At 45.7% G+C, this 21,705-nt stretch overlaps 2 protein-coding genes across 2 annotated transcripts; one reads left to right on the forward strand and one right to left on the reverse strand.

Annotated features, from left to right (window-relative positions):
* Nucleotides 1-17,183: 17,183 nt before the first annotated feature.
* Nucleotides 17,184-18,262, reverse strand: LOC123141852 (cell number regulator 1). Its single transcript, XM_044560917.1, has 3 exons — nt 18,027-18,262; nt 17,819-17,890; nt 17,184-17,700 (listed from the first exon to the last, which is right to left on the reverse strand). The coding sequence occupies exons 1-3, from the start codon at nt 18,211-18,213 to the stop codon at nt 17,396-17,398; spliced, it is 564 nt and encodes a 187-aa protein (XP_044416852.1). The 5' UTR covers nt 18,214-18,262; the 3' UTR covers nt 17,184-17,395.
* Nucleotides 18,263-20,258: 1,996 nt separating this feature from the next.
* Nucleotides 20,259-20,774, forward strand: LOC123141853 (probable calcium-binding protein CML17). Its single transcript, XM_044560919.1, has one exon. It carries the CDS (start codon nt 20,321-20,323, stop codon nt 20,609-20,611), a length of 291 nt encoding a protein of 96 aa, XP_044416854.1. The 5' UTR covers nt 20,259-20,320; the 3' UTR covers nt 20,612-20,774.
* Nucleotides 20,775-21,705: the final 931 nt, after the last annotated feature.

The following is a 21,705-nucleotide window of genomic DNA, read 5'->3' on the forward strand; positions in this document are numbered from 1 at the left end:
TTCACCTCCTGTCCACCGAAAGATGACCATGTTTTGCCCAAGGCTCTAAAGACTGCTCCAGGGATGTAACCTTGCTATTTTTTTCGAGAAGGCTCTGAAGAATTGCCCTATCTTAGTTCGTAGGTTTCCCTTCTCTTTCGTTCTTCATATTTCTGCCGCCGCCTAACTGCCCGGGGGCTGTCGCCTGAGTCGCACAAGGGTGTCTGCTCCTTCTCCCGCCCTGCGGTCGCCGTCGCCTGAGTCGCACAAGGGTGGCTGCTCCTTCTCCCCCCTGTGCACGCTCATACTGACTCACTAACTATTTCTCTCAACATGCAAGCATGCCACATCATCACACAACATGCGTGAGAGAAGGCCCATCTTCACTACCATTTGTCTCTCAACATGCAAGCATGTCACTTTATCATGAAACATGCATGAAAAAAGACTCATCTCAACATGCAAACATACATGAGAATTTTCATTCTATTAAATTACTTATATTTAATAAATATTTTACAACTATATAGTAATCAAACATAATAAATTATAGTATGTATTTTCAGTTTTAGCCTTTTATATTATTACTTCAAATATTCATGTTTCATAATCATATAAAAATATGTTACAAAATATTCCCGCAACAACGTGCGGGGTATCATCAAGTATGATGTACCATGTACCCCTCTGCTATACAACGACTGCTATACATGGGAGCATCTTCGCCTCCTGTCCACCGAAAGATGACCATGTTTTGCCCAAGGCTCTAAAGACTGCTCCAGGGATGTAACCTTGCTAGTTTTTTTTTCCGAGAAGGCTCTGAAGAATTGCCCTATCTTAGTTCGTAGGTTTCCCTTCTCTTTCGTTCTTCATATTTCTGCCGCCGCCTAGCTGCCCGGGGGCTGTCGCCTGAGTCGCACAAGGGCGTTCGCTCCTTCTCCCGCCCTGCGGTCGCCGTCGCCTGAGTCGCACAGGGGCGGCTGCTCCTCCCCCCTCCTGTGGACGCTCATACTGACTCACACTGACGCTTATGGGTCCGGAGCAGCCGTAATGGCACTTGTGGGTTCGAACATCTCATACTGACATTTATGGATCCGAAGGAGCTGTACTGACACTTATGGGTCCGAAGCAGTCGTACTGGCACACGTGGGTCCGAATGACTCATACTGACACTTGTGGGTGTGGACCAACCGTGCTGGCACTTGTGGGTCTGGATGTCTCATACTGACTCGTACTGACGCATGTGGGACTCCTACTGACTCGTACTGGCATTTGTGGATCCGGACGACTTGTACTGACACTAGCTTGTGTGTGCTGACCAGCTGTACTGACGCGTTTGGGCTCATTTGGTGGACGTGTAAATAAAGTGCTACGAGACTTGCCCTGCCGGCAGACCCGAACGATAGTGCTTGTACATGGAGTGTTTCATGCCATGCATGAAATGACACTAAATTTTGACATCAGTTGGGCATGCCAATGGTAGTCTCCTATGCAAGATTAGAACGAATTCGGACACCAAACACACGTTACGTCACGTCCGTCCTGTGTTTTAAAGTATTTTCACTAGAAAAAGTCTAGAAAATGCAAAGAATGCCGGAAACGAAGAAAAATTGCCGTACTGATACTTGTGGGTGTGGAGGATACGTACTGGCACATCTGGGTCAGGACGACTCGTACTAACACTTGTGGGTGCGGAGCAGCCATACTCGCACATGTGGGTCGATCGTATCATATTGACACTTGTGGGTGCAGAGCAGCCGTACTAGCACATGTGGGTCTGGACGACTCGTACTGACACTTATGGGTGCCGAGCAGCCGTACTGGCACATGTGGGTTCAGTCGACTCGTACTAACACTTGTGGGTGCGGACAGCCGTACTGGCACATGTGGGTCCGGACGACTCGTACTGACACTTGTGGGCGGAAGCAGCCGTACTGGCATGTGTGGGTCCGGTCGACTCATACTGCACTTGTGGGCGCGGAGTAGCCGTACTGACACATGTGGGTCCGAACAACTCGTACTGACTCTTGTGGATACGGAGCAGCCGTACTGGCACATGTGGGTCTGGACGACGCTAACACTTATGGGTGCGGATCGGCTGACTGACACGCGTGGGTCCGAACGACACGTACTGACACTTTGTGGTTCCGGAGCAGCCGTACCGGCACTTGTGGGTCCGGATGACTCGTACTAGCTCGTACTTACGCATGTGGGTCCGGGCATCCCTTAAATGGGCCCAATTAATGCCACCATGGCAATTTGTAACCGAGGGAGCGCATTCTATGAGAACATGATTCTTCATACACAATGTCCGGAGCGAACACATTATTTCAGGACGTGATTATTGGTACACAATAAAATGATATTTTAGCGTAACGAACATTATTTTGACGAACCAGGTGTACCCAATCTATTTTAGCGTACCGTAATGGCACTTGTGGGTTCGGAAGCAAGATTTTTGTGGATTCTAGAAACTTACGGCCAATCCCATCGGCAAGAAAGAAAACACGCGGTTATCTCATCGGCAAGAAATAAATTACGTGATTGGAAACTACACGCTTCGGTACCCAGCTACTCATTGACCTAAACATCACCACAACGACCCAGCCTTCCTCCTTGAATCGAGCATAATAACCAGCGAACCTCACCAGCGCCATCACCATCGCCATGTCTTCCTATCATCCTGCTTCGTCCGCGAGGCTAGCACAGTCGTCCACGAAAAATTCCCAATCAGCTGCACCAAAGGCTGCAACTTCGTCGACAAAGAGGTATACAAATCTCTTCATCGACAAAGACGTATACAAATCTCTGTGCTAGCGTAACATCTATTCAACTCGTATAGATCATCTTGACGCATCATAGAAATCTCTGTGCTACTTCTTAGCTTAACATTAATTCAACTCGTATGTCAACTCATATAGATCAGCATGACGCGTCTTATGTAGATCTGTTCCGATTTCCTGCAGCTTACATTAGATCTACAACACAAAAGTTTAGTAGGTTACAACAAAATACATAGAGGTTACACTCCATGTACAAATTTTTGACACCAAAATAAAATTTCTTCTTATTATTATTGAAGGGTAGGATGTTGGTAAGCTTTGAGGTAGTTATCTCCTCATTTAGTGCCTGGTTTGCCTTCTAAAACATCCAAGGTACAACTAGGGACTGTGTCATCTCTCTTCAATATGTTCACGATTGTTGACCTTTCAACATACACGCTTCCATGATATCGTACATCTTCTAGTCCATCTAGACGTAGGAGCTCAATTGCCGCATCGAGTACATAAGAAGCAAGATATTAGGTCAATTAAAAACATGAACAATCAAAGATACCCTTTTGCGTAATTACCTACACCGTCATCCACCCACACTGCAAACGATGAAGAATCTGTTGTTGTGAGGCATTCAAGATACTTCTGTGTTAGCATTATGTCCTTAATCTTCACCAAGTTGGTGGTCTCAGGAGTATCGTTGAAATAACCAGATACTATATTCTGCGCTACTCTATCTATTTCTGCCTAAAAGTTCAACAAGTCCTCCTTGAGCCGTTTCACCTCGTTATTGTCATTAGTCTGTTGAGATAGAGCCCTTTTCCTTCTGAACGCGGGGTGTAAAACTCATACTCCTCGCTCTATAGAGTGAAGACTTCTTCCAGCCGTCATGTCTCACACGTCTCCCTATAAAGTCTGGCGTCCATGGATGTATGCTTCACCTTCTGCAATATTGGACGCAAGTTAGGAATATGGTTGGAAAGAAAACTTTTGTTAGCAATATGGTTCAGACATGTGATGCTGACCTTAGATTCTGCCAGTAAGTTCGCTTCCCAATTGATTCCACAACGTTGTCTCTGTAAGTTTTTCCCTTATGGGGTCCATAGATGTTTTCTTTACCTTCTGTGAAGATGGATGCAAGTTAGCATTACGGTTGAAATAAAAAGCAGGTCAAGAACTTACTGGCAGAATCTGACGTCAGCATCACATGTCCGAACCATATTGCTAACAAACATTTTTTTCCAACCATATTCGTCCAATATTGCAAAAGGTGAAGCATACATCCATGGACACCATGGACTGCGTGTGAGACATGACCGCCGGAAGAAGAAGTCTTCACTCTTACAGAGCGAGGAGTATGAATTTTACACCTCCCGCGTTCAGAAGGAAAGGGGCTCTATCTCAACGGACTAATGATAGTAACGAGGTTCTGTACCCACGTGGAAAAGCAGCGCCGCAACGCCCAACAGCTGAAACAGCTCAAGGAGAACTTGTTGAATTTTCAGGCAGAAATAGATAGAGTAACACAGAATACAGTAGCTGATTACATCAACAGTACTCATGAGACCACCAACTTGGTGAAGAGACATAATGCTAGCGCAGAAGTATCTTCAATGCCTCACAATACCAGATCCTTCATCATTTGCAGCATGGGTGGATGAGATGTAAGTAATTATGCAAAATGGTATCTTTGATTATTCATGTTTGCAATTAACATGATATCTTGTTTCTTAGGTACTTGTCGGGGATATACCCCGCGGTATGACCCGGCCGGACTTGGCGCTTCACCGTGACCCACCGGAGGACTGGAGACTCACGGGTCTGGCGGCTCACTGTCAGACGACTCACGGATGACCCCGACGGCGGGTCAGATAGAAGACAAGGCCCAAGGCCCAGAAGGCCGGCTCACGTTTATGATGGGCCGACTTAAGAAGAAAGGGATGACGAATATTTCCTTTACGAGGAAGCAAGACCCGGACTTGTAATTAACTTGTAAGAGAAGATAGACTAGTCCTAGTCCTACTAGGACTTCACATGTAACCCGCCCCTCTAACTTATATAAGGAGGGGCAGGGCACCCCAAAGAGGGACAAGTAACAAGAAACAATCTTTAGGGCTAGACACCGAGAGCCGGTTCCCGGCGACTCTCCCGTGATCATAATGAGACCTAGCCTCAAACAGCATGTAGGGTTGTTACCGGATGATGTTTCCCGGGGCCCGAAGCTGTCTAAATCCTTGTTTTGTGTTGCGTCTCTCGATTCCGCCTAACCCCTCTCAAGCTACCACATAGATGCGCTGGCCTCGCGACTAAGTCCTGACACTAAGGACATCTGCCGTGACAATTCCACGACAGTTGGCGCCCACCGTGGGGCCCGCGCACGGTGGTGTTGAGTTCTTGGAGGGATCTCTCTGAGGAACCGAGAAGATTGCAATTCATCGGTTAAAGAAGATTCAAGAAGTTAGGGTTACTCCTGTGCACCATCGCAAGTCGCCGAGATCATGTTCGTGAGCTCTAATCAGAGCAAGTTTGGATTGATCAATTCCGATGCATCACGTGAAGACTCAAGAAGCATCAAGGAGAGGTTCCAAGCGTAACAATATGGTACAAGCCGGCTTAAAAGATACTGGTCCACACAAGATCTCAGAAGGAATCCGGCATGTGGTTGGAGATTAAAAATAAAATACAAGGGCCACGACCTGGAAGATGCGGGGATGGATTCGTCCAAAACTAGCACGACTCGAAGGAGGAAAAACGCACCTTGACCGCTTCGTCATCTTCGTTCCAGGCCGCCTTCACCTCGTCCAATTACCGCAGGACGCCAAGTACAGAGAGTTTTGACCAATTACAACTAGTACAACTACTCGCTGGCCAGAAGCAAAGTAATACTCCATACAAGTTTAATCTACTTCAGATTGTCTAGTGAGTTTCGTCCATGAGAAGCAAAATCAGTTTTTGGGTTCAATCCCTTGCTGCTACACGCACTAGAACCTGGAGGGGCCAGCGTGACTAAAGATTAAATAAAGAAAGTAATGATTTGGAAAAGGAATCGGACATGGATTGGTCAAGCCGTCTACGACCCGGAGGAAGATGCAGCTGTGGCTGGCCCTGCCGCCCGCCGCGGTGGCCATGGATGCAACCTGGGCTACCCGCGCCAAGCTGGCCGGCCTCCGCAGCAAACCACCTCTGTCGTCGCCTCACCGAGCACCCGCGGCTCTCCTCACCTCATTTCGCCGGCACGTAGAGTTGCTGATGTGGTCTGTCGTTGCCCTTGTTTTAAACGCTGCGCGGACATGGGTACAAACCAACTGTGACCCGGAGAAGGAGGGCTCACCTTGAGCCGGATGCTACTTCGCCAGGGTCTTCTGCTCTGTTTCCTATGTGACCGCAGCGACCGCCGTGGACATCTCACCTCTGCAGCTGCCGTGGTTCACCCGCGTTGAGTCGCCGACCTCTGTTCCAGGCCTGCTTCAACAGCCTGTCGTGACCCGAACCTCGTTCAGCCTATAATCCGCCATCACCATGGAACTGCCTGAGCCGTGTCTGTCGTATTGAGCCGTCGGGGGCTATATTAAATTGCCGGCCTGCCTGAGCCGCCTTTGTCGCGTTGAACGGATCACCGTCATCTGAACAAATCAGCAACACAACGCGGCCGACTCGCCCGTCTGCACCGGCTTGCAATGCCACGGCCGACTCATCTGTTGTCCGGGCGAATCAGGTGATATCCCTCTAAGTATAATTTTGGCACATATTCCTTTTTGTCAAAGAACAATTACTTTGGCCTATGGTACTTTTTTCGCACGACCCTTATTCATTACAAAGGTGTCGCATAAGGGGCGCGCGCCAACATCACTTTTGTACTAGCGTTTATTAAGCTGCTGAGGCAGCGTTGAGCCGCCCCTGCTATGGTGAGCCGCCGACGCTTCACGCCTCTGCCGTTGTCTCATCCTTGCGACCTTCTCGGCCGCCACTACTTCTGCGCCGCCGCAGCTGCTTACTGGCCTTGACCCACCCGCAGCTGTGCTTTAAGCCGCCATCTCTGTCATCATTGTTGCAACCCTACAGCTGATGCTTCTTGATAAAACGTATCAGGTGAAATCCATCCTGTCAAGTTTCTATTGATACATTCTTATTTTCTTCGCGAACAATTACTCTCGTTTGTGCATTGTCATATACAGGAGAATTATTCATTACAAAGTGGTGTTATGCCACGGAGGCACGTTTGGCGGTACCGCACGGCTTCACGGACTGGCGTGTCATAATCCGGATTACGTCAACGCGCCGGCCGACTCGCCCGTCCGCGCTACGTTGCAGCGCCACGGACGACTCACCCGTCCGCCCTCGCGGCCGGTTCACGTGTCTGTGCCAGCTTACAACGCCGTGGCCGACTCGTTGTCCGCACCGGCTTACAAAGGTCACGGCCGACTCACCCGTCCACACCGGTTTACCACGCCGTGGCCGGTTCACCCGTGAGCGACTTCAACTTCACCTAGCGATCATCAATTTCATGGTGGATTATTTCCGGCCTGGCACATCAGGTGATATCCATCTAAAATATATTTTATTGGTACATATTATTTTGTCAAAGAGCAGTTTATCTTTGTCTTGGTCTGCAATATTGTTGATGAAGGACAATTGTTCACTACATCAAAACGACGTGGTTAGCTCGCCCGACCGCGCCGGTTTATAACACCGCGGCCGGTTCATCTGTTTGAGCCACCTCTGATGCTGAGGTCGTCTTTTCCGTCCGCCTCCCGCGGCCTGGTCTACATCAACACACCGAGCCGCACTTATCTGCATGAGCTGCGTATTGAGTATGAGCAGGTCACTACTTGGGAAGCCCGGTTTTCTTCCAACAAATTGGAGGCAAATTATCATATGTTATCAGCCGCCGTCTGCACATGGATGGCTCAATGGACATGCGCACAAGTCGCCATCGATACAGTTTGGTTAAACTTCAAACAGCCAGTTGGAAGGAACCATTGGCCGAGTTGCTGACACGGCTCATACGGGATCATTTATAACCCGCCGCAGTCACCTCAACCTTCTGTGGATACACATCGTGTTATCAACACCAGTGATATACAAGTTATGCCGGTTTATATCACGGTTAAATATGGAGAATCTCAAGCCAACTCCTCGAGTCATCTTGAGACTCGGGGGCTACAGTGACATGACTCGGGAACCCCGGGTCATTGGAGGGAAAAATAACCCGGTTCCGGAGGCTGCTACCATATTGATGAAACTTTAAAGGCCGTCAGAAAAGTGCCGGTTCAAATAAAGATTCCGGTTTAAAATCCGGTTCAAGAGATATCTTTCTCCCGCAAAGTTTTGAAGCTCTCAAATCCGGTTCAAACGTCCGGCTCAAGGTAAATTTGTATCTTATAAAGCTTTGAAGCTCTCAATATCCGGTTTACAAATTTCCGGTTCAAAAAGAGGTTGTCTCTCGCAAAGTCCGAGTTCTCAGGAAAAATTAAAGGGACCAAAGAGAGTCTGTTACAAAGCACAACTCAAATATAGGTACCCTGCTTTAATGACCATCGGGAGCTGATCGTATTCGAATTTAGCTTAACCCTTTTGGTGTGACCCTGATCGTATTCGAATCGGAGTCGTTAAATATTCTCATGATCACTAGGGGGCTTCCTGTTCAAACATAGGTCGTATTCGAACCAAAGAGAACATAGCTGTCGATACCCTTTTGATCGGCACACTGCCGAGCTCATTGGGGAGTTTCTTGGTCATATTTGAACCATAGCTCAACCCCCTTTGGGAACCGACGTGGATCGTATTCGAATCAGCGTCGTTAAACAACTCTCAAGGTCATTTGGGGGCTTCCTGTTCAAACATAGGTCGTATTCGAACCAAAGAGAACATAGCTGTCGGTACCCTCTTGATCGGCAACGCCAAAGCCACTGGGGGCTATATGATCGTATTCGAATCTTAGCTTAACCCCTTTGGGACGGTTTTCTGATCGTATTCGAATCAGAAGCCTCAAGATTTTTTGAAGTTTCTTTTTGCCAATAATTTTTGGGATTTTATTTGAAGCTCTTTTGAACACATCTAAAGTGTATATGAGTGGTTTCTATTTAAACTCGGCTTGATTTTCGATGATAAGTCGCCGGCTTATGACAATCATTATCTATGTGGAAGCATTGGCTTCTAAGGATTGGGTTATCACAATTACTGCACAGGTATCATAAGCCGGCGGTACAGTTCAATATCACAGGTCATATAAACCGACAAATGCAAATTCAATATCACAAGTATGATATTATTGTTATGTTTTAAAGTTATGATTCATAACAAGCTTATCTGTGACTCCTTTTTTACACATCAGTGGTCATATGTAAGATATTATGACCCGCCTTGCGGTAAACCGCCAAGGGATCTTGTGATCTACTTGTGTGCAGGATAAGACTACATTTGGGTGGTTACCCGCCCTGGCTTTTAACGTTAAGTCACCAGGGCATATGTTGTTTAAACTCTGTGCAGGATTTACAGGGCTATGACTTACATAAATGATTAAGTTCAAGCCCATCATCAAAGATTGAAATTGGTGTCTCAAAAGGGTTATCAATTCTTGGTTTTCTCAAAGGCTATAAGCCACCGGGTTGTAAAAATTCCGGCTTACAATGGAGGCGTATTAAGTCGCCATCGGCCAAGAGCCGCCGGGTATTTAAACTCCGGATTGACTTATCAACAGATGAGGTATTCAAGTCGCTTTGGCGCAATGGCTATTATTTTATCAATGGATATGATTTATTCTACAATGGAAAGAATAGTCCCGAGTCGCTGCAGGCTTACGACCCGGCACTTGGGGGCTAATGCAAAGTCATTTTTTGCTCATCTTATTGAAGACCCGACTCGTCACATTGTAATGAGCCGGCCCTTAGGGGCTACCAATTGCTCCTGTCGAAAATTCAAGGTACACAAGCCTTAATCCATTATATTGAAAGATCCACTATTCAGTGGGTAGAGTACAAAGCTCTTAACCTTGTGGACGTGGGTTCAAGCCCCATGGTGGAGATTACATCATATACTGTTATTATCAATAAATCATATACAAAGTCCCAGCTCGGTAATATCTTACTGACCCGGCCCTTGGGGGCTACACTGGTTGAAGTTTATATGAGCATGAGGCAATTACAAGTCCCAGGTTGCTGCAAGCATGACAACCCGGCACTTGGGGGCTACATAATATGGAGTATTCAGTTTTTACTAGTGACTGAGATGAGCAATATGGATTTCTTCAAAGTGGCAGCATTTATATTGAAGCAAGTCTTAAGCCATCACTTTGTTCTCCTCAAGACTTGGGGGCTACAGGAACCGGCGTTGGCAACAATCATGACCCGAAAGTATCAGCCTTTATAACCCGGCAATTTTGGTACTCATAAACCGGCAAGTTTTATATCTTTAAGCCGGCTGAATATAAGTTGAATATTTGAAGACCAATATTTTTGTCAAGTCAGAGCATTGAAAGCTGACTCAAGTGGATTATCTCTTACAATATTTCTCAACAAGAGACCAATGTCAGCAAATTGACTCTGAAGCTGGCCTATTAACCCGGATTTTTCAAAGGAAGTATCTGGATTTTTTTGCATTGGCAAAATTTGAACATATCTGCTAAAGAGATTTGCTATGGATACATATCAAGAAGGAAGATGACAAGGACTTAAGGATGATCAAGTGCCGGCTTACAAAGAATATTTAACCCGGAACACAATCTGTCAAATTTGTTCTTGTGTTTATATTACAGATTAGTTTAACATGGATAAATCCAAATTAAACTAGGGGCTAATGTCGGGGATATACCACGCGGTATGACCCGGCCGGAAGTATGACCCGGCCGGACTTGGCGCTTCACCGTGACCCGCCGGAGGACTGGAGACTCACGGGTCTGGCGGCTCACTGTCAGACGACTCACGGATGACCCCGACGGCGGGTCAGATAGAAGACAAGGCCCAAGGCCCAGAAGGCCGGCTCACGTTTATGATGGGCCGACTTAAGAAGAAAGGGATGACGAATATTTCCTTTACGAGGAAGCAAGACCCGGACTTGTAATTAACTTGTAAGAGAAGATAGACTAGTCCTAGTCCTACTAGGACTCCACATGTAACCCGCCCCTCTAACTTATATAAGGAGGGGCAGGGCACCCCAAAGAGGGACAAGTAACAAGAAACAATCTCTAGGGCTAGACACCGAGAGCCGGTTCCCGGCGACTCTCCCGTGATCATAATGAGACCTAGCCTCAAACAGCATGTAGGGTTGTTACCGGATGATGTTTCCCGGGGCCCGAAGCTGTCTAAATCCTTGTTTTGTGTTGCGTCTCTCGATTCCGCCTAACCCCTCTCAAGCTACCACATAGATGCGCTGGCCTCGCGACTAAGTCCTGACACTAAGGACATCTACCGTGACAATTCCACGGCAGTACTCCATGCGGCAATTGAGCTCCTACGCCTAGACGGACTAGAAGATGTACGAGATCATGGAAGCGTGTATGTCAAAGGTCGACAATCGTTAGCTATACCTTGGATGTTTTAAAGGCAAATCAGGCACTAAATGGGGAGATAACTAGCTCAAGCATGACATGGTAACTACACCCTACCCTTCAGTGATAATAATAAGAAATTTTATTTTAGGCACTTCAAATCACTTACAAAATTTTCATGCAGATTTTCCTACATCAAAGCTGTTGTCAACAGCTACAAGAGGGAGATTCAAATTCTGGACTCACTCCAATCGCACAACAACTGCAAAGAAGTAATTGCTGCGGTGAGCCTCTAACGGCATTTTATACAACTTATAGTTTATACGGATATTGTATTAAATTTAGTGCTCATGTTACTTGCAGCTTCTTGGGATGGAAACACATCTAGATATAGCGGTGATGGAAAATGGCATGCAAGGAAGTAGATGGCCGTACATTGCCGTGAGTTCGTGGCCTATCATTGGTTATAAAGTGCCACGACAAACAGATGGTTGTTCCTGAGCTCTATGGATGTTGAAGAACATCCAACATTGGACTAGAGTAAGACTGACAGCGATACCCGACCAGGTACCTACATCTTCCCCATCTAACTTGAACATATATACTTTCACATATACAACTACAAAACGGTCCTAACGTCTACCTCGTACTACGCAGCATGGCATTCGACAGTTCAGAAAATGGATTTGTTGCTGCCCTGATAAATTGACCCCACAACAAGTTGAAAGTGCGGAAGGCCAAACCAGCAGACGATTTAGTAGACCTCGACCTCGGAGGAGACTACGGAGACAACAACGTAGGAGACGGTTCAGGAGACGATAGTTCCGCACTGTAGTGGTGTGCTTCGGTGCTAGACTTGGTGTGGAGTTAATAGGGTTGGGCGTGGTGTGGTTTTAGTCCCGTAGAAGCTTTCCACACTGTTTTCAATTCTGTTAAAGCATCCCCAAGTTGTATCAAACATTTTTTTGGTTGTGCTATTTTATCTGTACGGAAAATTGTCATACATCTTTACTATTTTTATCCGCATTGCATACTACATTTATTTTTAATTATGCAGTCCATTGCTCTCTACAGAGACAAGTCTGTAAAGGACAAAATCTTGTAGTCCTTGCTTGATTTCATTGTTTACTAATGATGCAGGGGTTGCTTTGCACTTTTCTTCTTTCATGGATGCTACCTCTGCTTTCGAAAGAAGTGTATTTTCTGTACCTATTTTCCTTTGGTTTAATAGGATGTACTTCGAAAATAAAATTTCTAAGTTGCTTTCCACTTTGGGTCGCAATTTTTTGTTCTGCAACTTAGGTCCATGGAAGTAATACATTCTTTTTTAACATGGGGTTTCAATTCTGGGTATTATATGTCAATGAATGATAGATTAATGTTGTCATGTTTGATTCTGCTACACAGTGCCCTTGTAACATTGGCACTTTATTTGAACTTTCAGTCTGAATATGTACCTGTCACCTCATCTCATAGCACTTTTTCATGGAGCAGGATAAAATGGAGCAGGGAGTAAGCGAGTTAAAATACAATCTTGTCCTCCCATGTCTAGCCCAAGTGCATTCCAATTTAAACCACTGACCACTCAAGTTTCAAAACAGGATATGTTTAATCATGATACAAGGCTCTGAATTGAGGAATCATTCAACATGTGTATTTATTACCTGAATGTTTAACCGCATGTGCACATTAGTGTAAGTTTTTTGTATATTACACAAGAACTGCATGATTTTGCACTGTCTGCGCCTACAGAACCAATTCATTACGGTGTAAAAGAAGCATTCAGATATATATAGTAATGCTAAACTAAGTGTGAGTGTAGAACAGTAAAAATATAGTATTTTTTTTATAAAATGTAGTAAATTACAAATTTGGCTAGTAAAGAAAATATTTTCATAATTACTACGTTTTGTACATGGTTTTACTAGATTTTGTATATGGCGTTACTAGGGGTGTAGAATAAGCTATATGTATAGATACACACACACACAAAAAAAAACAGGAAAACTGCTCATATATTTGTATGCATCTCTATGCAAGAGATCTGTATGCATCTCTGCCATACATAGTATGCATGTTCAAATCAAAGATAAATCCTCTAATTGGCATCCGCAAAATAAAAACTCTAATTTGACATGGCATAACTACAAATTACTAGTAAGTTACACGTGCCTTACACGCAAGAGTGAAGTGTGACCCAATATCGACACACGACATTATAATAGACAAATATATACATTTGGAATCATGCACAAATGAAATTTAAGTTGAGGTTTAAGTCTCATCACCCATCCCATTCGAAATCAAATTATAACTACATAATATTTGATGGATGTGGTAAATACTACACAAAAATCATGTGAAACACATAAGAACAGTTGAGTATTACATTTGGAAAGAAAATTGGACTTTGGAAAGATGTTGCGTTAGCTTTGAACAAAAAAAATAAAGTAAAATAACTGTCAAGTCTTTTGGAAGAAAAAAACTTGGGAGAACTGAAGTATGGAAGAGTCTAGAACAAATGAGAAGTGTATGTGTTATGTGCATATTGTACAACATAAAAAATAGAATAATGAATGTCCATTCTTTTAACAGAGGAAAACATGAAGAATTGAAGTCTGGAAGAATCTAGAACAAAAAGGAAATGTCTTTGTTTTCAGGTTTGTGCATAAGCACAAGTGTGGAATATTCTAGATTAGTACATGTGACAGAATCCAATATAGTGAAGAGAATATCCAACGGTCAAGACTACTTGGATTTGCCACCTCCCAACCGTTGGATCGGCTTCATCCAACGGCCGATATTCAAAGTTATCCATACACTATATAATTATTAACTACTCCCTCCGTTCCTAAATATTTGTCTTTTTAGAGATTTCAAATAAACTACCACATACGGATGTATATAGACATATTTTAAAGTGTAGATTCATTCATTTTGCTTCGTATATAGTTACTTGTTGAAATCTCTAAAAAAACAAATATTTAGGAACAGAGGGAGTACAAATTATTCACCATCACACCATGCAGCACAGGAAAATTAAACCCTGTACGCACACTGTAAACCTTGCAGCATTTAATAAAAAGTACTTTGCGATGAGGGAGGCGGAGACGATGTCGACGACGTTCGACTGGGTTCAGGCTTCTTGACGTCGGCGGTGTGGGGGCCGCCGGGTCGGGCCGGAGCTGGAGGACAGCGAGGGAATGGGTGCCAGGGCCGTGACTGAACCCGTGGCTGTCGAGTAATGGGCGACACTTCGTCAGTTATCGGGCGGCTACGGCTGAAGCGAGTATAAAGCGGATGGACGGCCAGGATCAACAGCTATCAATCAGGTCGTGGGGCTGCTGGCGAACCAAACGTCGAAACGTGTCGGGTGCTCCGAGCGTGCGTTTGGCCGGCGGTGAGAGTGAGACGACCGGCGACTCCGGGGTCGTCGTGGGTTTAACTGCGAGCACGGGTGGCGCACTGCCTTCCTCGGCCCGTACACGATTATTGATGATGGACGCGGTGGTGTCAGCTCAGCTGGCCCAGTTTTGCTACTGTCCGGCCATGTCGTGCCCGCATCGTGTCATGGGATCCCATGGCCCGGCCAGTCGGCCACATGGCTTTTCGCTTCACTCATTGTGCTCGTGTTGTGTTTCTAAAAAGGAAAAATATGCTCGGGTTGTGGGGTTGAGACAAACAGGAGATCGGGCGATGTAAACCAGTCGGCCACATGGCTTTTCGCTTCACTCATTGCTTCTGTTGTGGGGTTCAGAGCGTTCAACGGCCAGGCAAACGCGAGCTCGATCCAAAGCGGATTTTTGGAACACGGGTGCATTGGATCACTTTATTTTGAATAGTTCAAAAAACACATTTTTGAAGTTTTAAAAAAAATTCAAAAGCAATTCTACATGTTCATATGGATACAAGTTACATGATTAAAATTTGATGGTGAAATGAGTAACACGTGAGCTACAAAAAAATGATTTTTCCCCGAATACGCAAAGAATTGCGTACCATTTCAAAAAAAAACAAAATACCATGCACTATTTCAAATATAGTGCTCACTGGAGCAGTGCACCAAAGTGGTTTTTTGAGCTCGTGCAATGCAAATGAGACTATGGCACTGAATTTGCTCGAAGGTGAAGCCCCCACGGCATGTGAGGCATGCTGTCCAGCGGTGAACGCTCGAGGCTCTATCGGAGCAATGAGACCCCCGAACGACTACCATTATTAGATGATGAAAATAAAAATATACTTTCACAAAAAATCAAAATAAAAAGGGAAGGGGGGGGGGACTATTTGCTCACGAGCTCAAATGGCCCTCGATGAACAGTAAAATCTAAACAAATAGTTCAAACATCGATAAATGTTTTGAGTACTTGCAAAATTTCATCGTGGCATGACATTCGTGGAAGTCATGGCAAAAGAAAAACGATATTTCAAAAATGATATTTTCGAAAGCATTTTGGAGTGACGATTTTATTTTTTTACCAGGACTTCCAGGGATGTCTTTCCATGATGAAACTTTGCAAGCACTCAAGTTTGCCACACAAAAACTTAGAATATTTATATATTTTTCAGGAAAAATGATCCAAATTTTACTGTTCATCAGAGAGCGTTTGAGTTTGCTACCAGAAGAAGACTTTGCAATAAAAAGGAGTCCTAGAGAAAAAAAACATTTCCCGGGAAGACGATCCTTCTTCGCAGGCTGCTTCGTGGGCCCTGTGAAACTGTTTTGACATGGCGTGCCTCGTGGACTCGTCCTTTTTGTTCACTAGTACTCCCTACGTCCGCGAATAAGTGTACTTCTACCTTTTGTCTTAAGTCAAAGTTTTAAATTTTTGACCAACTATATACAAAAGAGAAATAGCATATATGACATTAAATTGGTATATTATGAAAGTACATTTGAAAATGGATCTAGTAAAATTAATTTAGTGTCATAAATGCTAGTATTTTTTCCTATAAAGTTGGTCAAAGTTTTAAAACTTTGACCTAAGACAAAAACTAGAAGTATACTTATTCGCGGACGGAGGGAGTACATGTTTTGTTAGGATTATTACATCATCATATCGGAGCTGAGATCAGCCTGACAGCAAATGTAACAATGCGGCCAGCATGGCGGAGAAATCCTCCGCTGTCAGCGCGACAGCGTGCTTTCATCACTAGTAACAATTGAACTACTAAGAATAAATTAACCTTTAACCATGCACACCGCCTGCTTCGTCCTTAATTTCGCCTTTCGATTTTAGAATGTGCGCATGTCTTGGTGCAGGGGTTAGTGTTAAGACTTGGAATGGGTTTTGCGCTGGTAGAGTTCAGCAGTAGGCTTCAGCCATTTCGGGCACAAGCAATTGACCACTAGAGCACCTCTAATACACCGGGGTTAAGCTCAACTAGCCTTCTGCGCGGTGGTGGCGCACATTTGCGTGCCTCTCTATTGGGCTCGGTGTTTCGCTAAAAGAAAAACTTTAGCATTGACATTGCATTTCTCTACTCCTATAAAAGACTCAGTTGATGATGATGGTGCGTCTATCATTCGTCATTTTGCAGAAACCCCTTAGTATCTTGAAACCAATCAACCACATCCCTCCCCCACCTCATCCAAACAGCCACAAGAAATATATTTTGAGTGAAACCTAATACGAGTATATTTTTAGTGATATATACGCCACCTCATCCAAACAGCCACAAGGAATATATTTTGAGTGAAACCTAATACGAGTATATTTTTAGTGATATATACGCCAAACTAGAGTGTTTTTCTTTCAAGTTTGTGAACATGTATTATTCTATTTTGGATCCATTGCAACACATGGGCACATTGCTAGTGTAGTCAATAAGACCTTTGCACAAGAGGTCGTCTCGACAGGTAAGAGGAAAGGAAATGCGGTTTAAAAAAATCACCTTAGGTTGTTTATCTACTTCTAGAGCAATCATCAAATACATCACCGCTTGCATAAGTCGTGAACACGCCACAAATTTTTACATAGAATCAACAGAATTCGGTACATCAAGCAAACTAGTAGACAATACACACGCCGCTAGAAAAACAGTCAATCGAAGTATCGAACGATCTCCAAGCCAGAACAACACAAGGAGAAATGGCACAGGGGATGGGAGGGGAGCATGACGCGTGAAAATCACCGGAGATTTCGCGGGCGTCACCTATTTACCTCATCATGCCGACGGGCGTGGCCGGCGCCCCCATGACCTGCCCGCCGGTGACGCCCCGGTTCCGGCGCTCCATGTTGGCGTCCCAGCCGATCCCCATGTCGAAGCCGCGGTTCTTGAGCTCCCGGTACTCCTGGCAGAGCGCGCAGAGCTCGCAGCACCAATGCACGAGGAAGTCCGGGCACTCCCCCTCGTCCAGGTCGTAGTGCGCCCGCATCTTGGTGCGGTAGACGCACGAGTAGAGGCACCCCATCCCCGTCGTCGCGCAGATGGCCGCGTAGGCCGCCCCGCTCCCGGCGCACGCTGCACCAGCAAGCCAATCTCTCATACGTCAAACATAGCCGGTGGATCTACCGAGCTAGAAGAAGAAGAAGAAGAAGAAGCTGAATAAATGGGGGGAGGAGAGGAAGAAAGAACTCACAGCAGGTTCCTCTGTCCACGATGTCAGCGATCTGCCCGAACGTGATGCAGGGGCACAGGCAGGTGATGAGACCTTCACGAAAGACACGGATAAACTCAACTGAGCGGCCATGGGCGACCATTGCTACTAAGAACTATCTAGCACTCTAGCTCTCGGCTCTGAAGTCTGAAACTCTGAACTGAGCAAGAGGGGAACAGAGGCCACTTACAGTTTCCGGGGTCGTCCATGCAGTGGAAGAGGCCGGTGGACCAGCGCGCCAGCCCGGCGGCGGGGCGGGCGTGGTGGCTCTGGTTCATGGCGTGGTTGTACGTGGGCTGCTGCTGCGGCGGCGGCGCCGTGGGCGGAGGTCCGTTGCTGAACCTGTCGTACGCGTCGGAGGGGGTGGTGGGATACATTGCTTGGGAGCAAGGACGAGCTATGTTTATGCCTGTGCTAAAGCCAAAGAAAGGACCGGGTTCCTCTTTAAAAGGAATCACTAGCGAGTCTCCCGCAAGTCTTTTCTTTATTATTTTTTCTCCATTACATCTTTCTTTTACCTCAATTTATCCAATATATCTTTGTAACAACCAGTTGGTATCTCTTATATTCAAAAAAGTAACAATCAGTTGGTACCCGACCAGTCTTCCAGTGTCACGTAGCAAAATAGTGCACCACTGTGAGTAAATATCTTGGATGCTTCGTACATTTGGAGGAAGCAAAAGATGCCACTGTTGTGTGCACTGTGCAGCTCTGTCCATGCTCTTGTGTCTTTTTTTTTTCCTTTGAGTCGCCATGCCCTTGTGTCTTGGACATAAGTAATACTCGTGCTTTCTTCTTAGTGGGAAGAACACATTCAGATAGTACAGTGTAAAGATCATACTACTGAAGTCTTGGTCTTGCTAGCCGACTCGCAGATAAAGTAAAAGGAGAAAAGTGAGTCTTGGTCTTGCTTTCAATATACTTTTGCAGTTTCCTATCCATACTGCCAACTTGTCCACGAACCATGCAACAAAAGTTGCTGTTCAAGGGGCTAACCGCCGTTAAACATAATAAAAGTGGTTAGGTTTCAAAACTATTCAGGTCTAGCCAGACGAGGTGACAGCAAAGTTTTGGAATATGCAAGGTGGATATAGTAGTTTTTGCCATTGGTTTTGCGCTACTTGTCTCGAAGACAGCTCCCTTGATCCGCCACATGCGAAACCTAGGGAGCTTAAATAATCATCAATATTGTAGTACGTACTTTCTCTAATCTTGTTTAGTCTAACAACCGCTAGTGCGATGTCAAAAGGAAAAACAACATCTAGCTGTATTTCATTCTATTTTATATATCCAACAGCAGCGGAAAATGGATTAGTTGTCCAAAACAATATTACAACAGAAATGCTAAAAATCTGACGTTGGGTTTTTAGACACGACAAAACAAACGTTTTTCATGGCAATTTATATAGGCATGAGAATGGCAAATTTAGTTTCGCAAGCACCGTAATTTTCTTTAAAAAAAATGAACCGAGGCAAATGTGTCATGCATGCCAACTAAACTTGACATCCTCGGTGAACACAACCTATCACGAAAAAACGCTCGATTTGTCAAGCCTAAAAATCTGACGTTCGCTGAATATTCACGTCCTTACAACGGGATTTTCTTTTGCAAGTAGTGCACGATGTCTTGCAGCGCGATGGGCTTCCATGCCATTGGATTGCCAGCGGCCACCCGCTGGTTTCGCAATGGCTAGACAGCCGACGTCACAGTCTTACGTGGTTCGGACGTCGCACACTGGTACACATGGCGGTATCAACTTCCGATCGGCTGAAACTATTGACTGACGCTTACGCTTTACCTAATGGCTAAGCATTGACCGTATTTGTTGCTTCTCGGAAGGAAGCTTAGAGCAATATTAAAAAAAAATGAACAATATTAATTTTTGAAGAAGTCCCATCTTATCTTCTAGACAAGATACAGAGAATGCTGATCAGGTTGGTCACGACTGACAATATGATATAACCCAGCACCTGGCTGGTGTGTCATCGCCGCATGAGTTCAACACGATCGCTCGGTGGACTAATCTCTTGTGATCTTTTTGCTTGGTGGACCAAGCAATCGGGCACGAGCAACGCTACAACGCTACTACAGTATAGAATAATCACTGCATGCGTCCGCAGCAAAAATGTACGTGCCGTTGAAGTCAAAGGCATCCGATTCCAAGTTCTTGGAGGAAGCATCGGGCATGCACGGATGAAGTCACCAGGCTGCCATGTTCTTCGAGCAAGCATCGAATCTGATGATAGACTGGCCGGCTTTCGAAAAAGCAGCCGATATCTTTACCGATTGGCCTCGCCTAACAACGCATCAAACGTGCGCCGAAACGTGAGGCAACCGGAGTGCCCGCGAAAGCATGTAGACGTAGTTACCGCCATGGATCTCGGGTATATATAGATGGGCATCAACCGCGGGGACGGAGGAGCAAACACGTACGCACCGTCTGCGTGCGAGAGCAAAAAAACAGAGTAGAAAGATCGAGGAGGATGGCGTTCATGCGGTACGACTACAGGGCGCTGCCGCAGGAGACGACGGTGGAGGAGTTCCGGGCGTGGCTGGCGCAGTTCGACGCGGACGGGGACGGGCGGATCAGCCGGGAGGAGCTGCGGGAGGCGCTGCGCAGCCTGGACCTGTGGTTCGCCTGGTGGAAGGCCAGGGAGGCGCTGCGGGACGCCGACGCCAACCGCAACGGCCTCGTCGACGGCGACGAGATGGCCAGGCTCTACGCCTTCGCGCGCACCAACCTCCACCTCAAGGCCGCCGACCTCGACGCCTAGCCTAGCACTAGCAGCAGCCTCCCAATAATCTCTCTCCGATCGGTCCATCAGGCATCAGATACGTACGTACTCCTACTAGCTGGCTTGGATGCGATTGCTCGTGGATCGTGGCTGGTTGATTGGTATTAGGTTGTAAATAATCAGTAAAGTGGATTTTGTATTGTGTGTGCTACTGGCTCTGGACCTGTTTCTTTTTGTTCTCTCCTGCTTCAGAAGTTTCAGGGTCTCTAAAAAATGAACAGCTGACCCGATGCACGTGCCGGCATCCATCTTCAGTGATCAGAACCATATGATTCCTCAACTTGGAAACGTGGTCTGTGTGTAAATAATGATGTTTGGAGACGTTGTCCGATCGTTGCTACGTTGTTGTCTGCTGGACTTCCTGACGCATATGCACCAACAGCTCCTAATCGCTGCACAGCGACGGACATCGTGCCGCTGCACACAACTTGATAACATGGTTTTTGTTTTCCTAAGGGAGCGACCTGATTATTTTTGACCAAGATCAACCGAACCAAGTATTTCAAATCGAATGAACTGAAAAAGGACAAGAACAACGAAAGAGTACCGATAAAACACGAAGTTATATCGAAGTCATTCGAGAGTGTCAACTCTAGCTCCGTTACTGAATACAGTTCCTGAAAAATGTAGAATACAAAACCTATGCACTATGCTCAAAGATTTCAAAGAGGGATATGAGTCTCATACACAATAAGTGAGAACCTAAAATCATGCGATCCATCATGGGCAGGACAGGACCCACCCGTAGTAAGGTCACATGTCTAGTGTCTACTATGTTATCACATGGTTGAGAAAAACTATCATGAGCATGAAAGAGTGTAGACGTGAGAACAACTGCTTTTTTCGCGAATACGCAAGCTGCGTATCTTTGCATTGATAGAAGAAGAGTTTACAGCAAGAGGTTACAACCACACGCAAGCCATGTACGCTAGAGGCATGATCGCGGGCGGTGGAGCAGACAGAACAAGGGGCTGCTAATCCCGGCAGCGCCGGCCTTGACCCAAAGGCGCGCCTCGTCTTTGATGGCTGTGGTGAGGTGGGAGAGGGATGGCCGATCATGGTCGAAGACACAA

The sequence above is a fragment of the Triticum aestivum genome, chromosome 6D, assembly GCF_018294505.1.
Source record: "Triticum aestivum cultivar Chinese Spring chromosome 6D, IWGSC CS RefSeq v2.1, whole genome shotgun sequence".
In the NCBI taxonomy this organism is placed as follows: Eukaryota; Viridiplantae; Streptophyta; class Magnoliopsida; order Poales; family Poaceae; genus Triticum; species Triticum aestivum.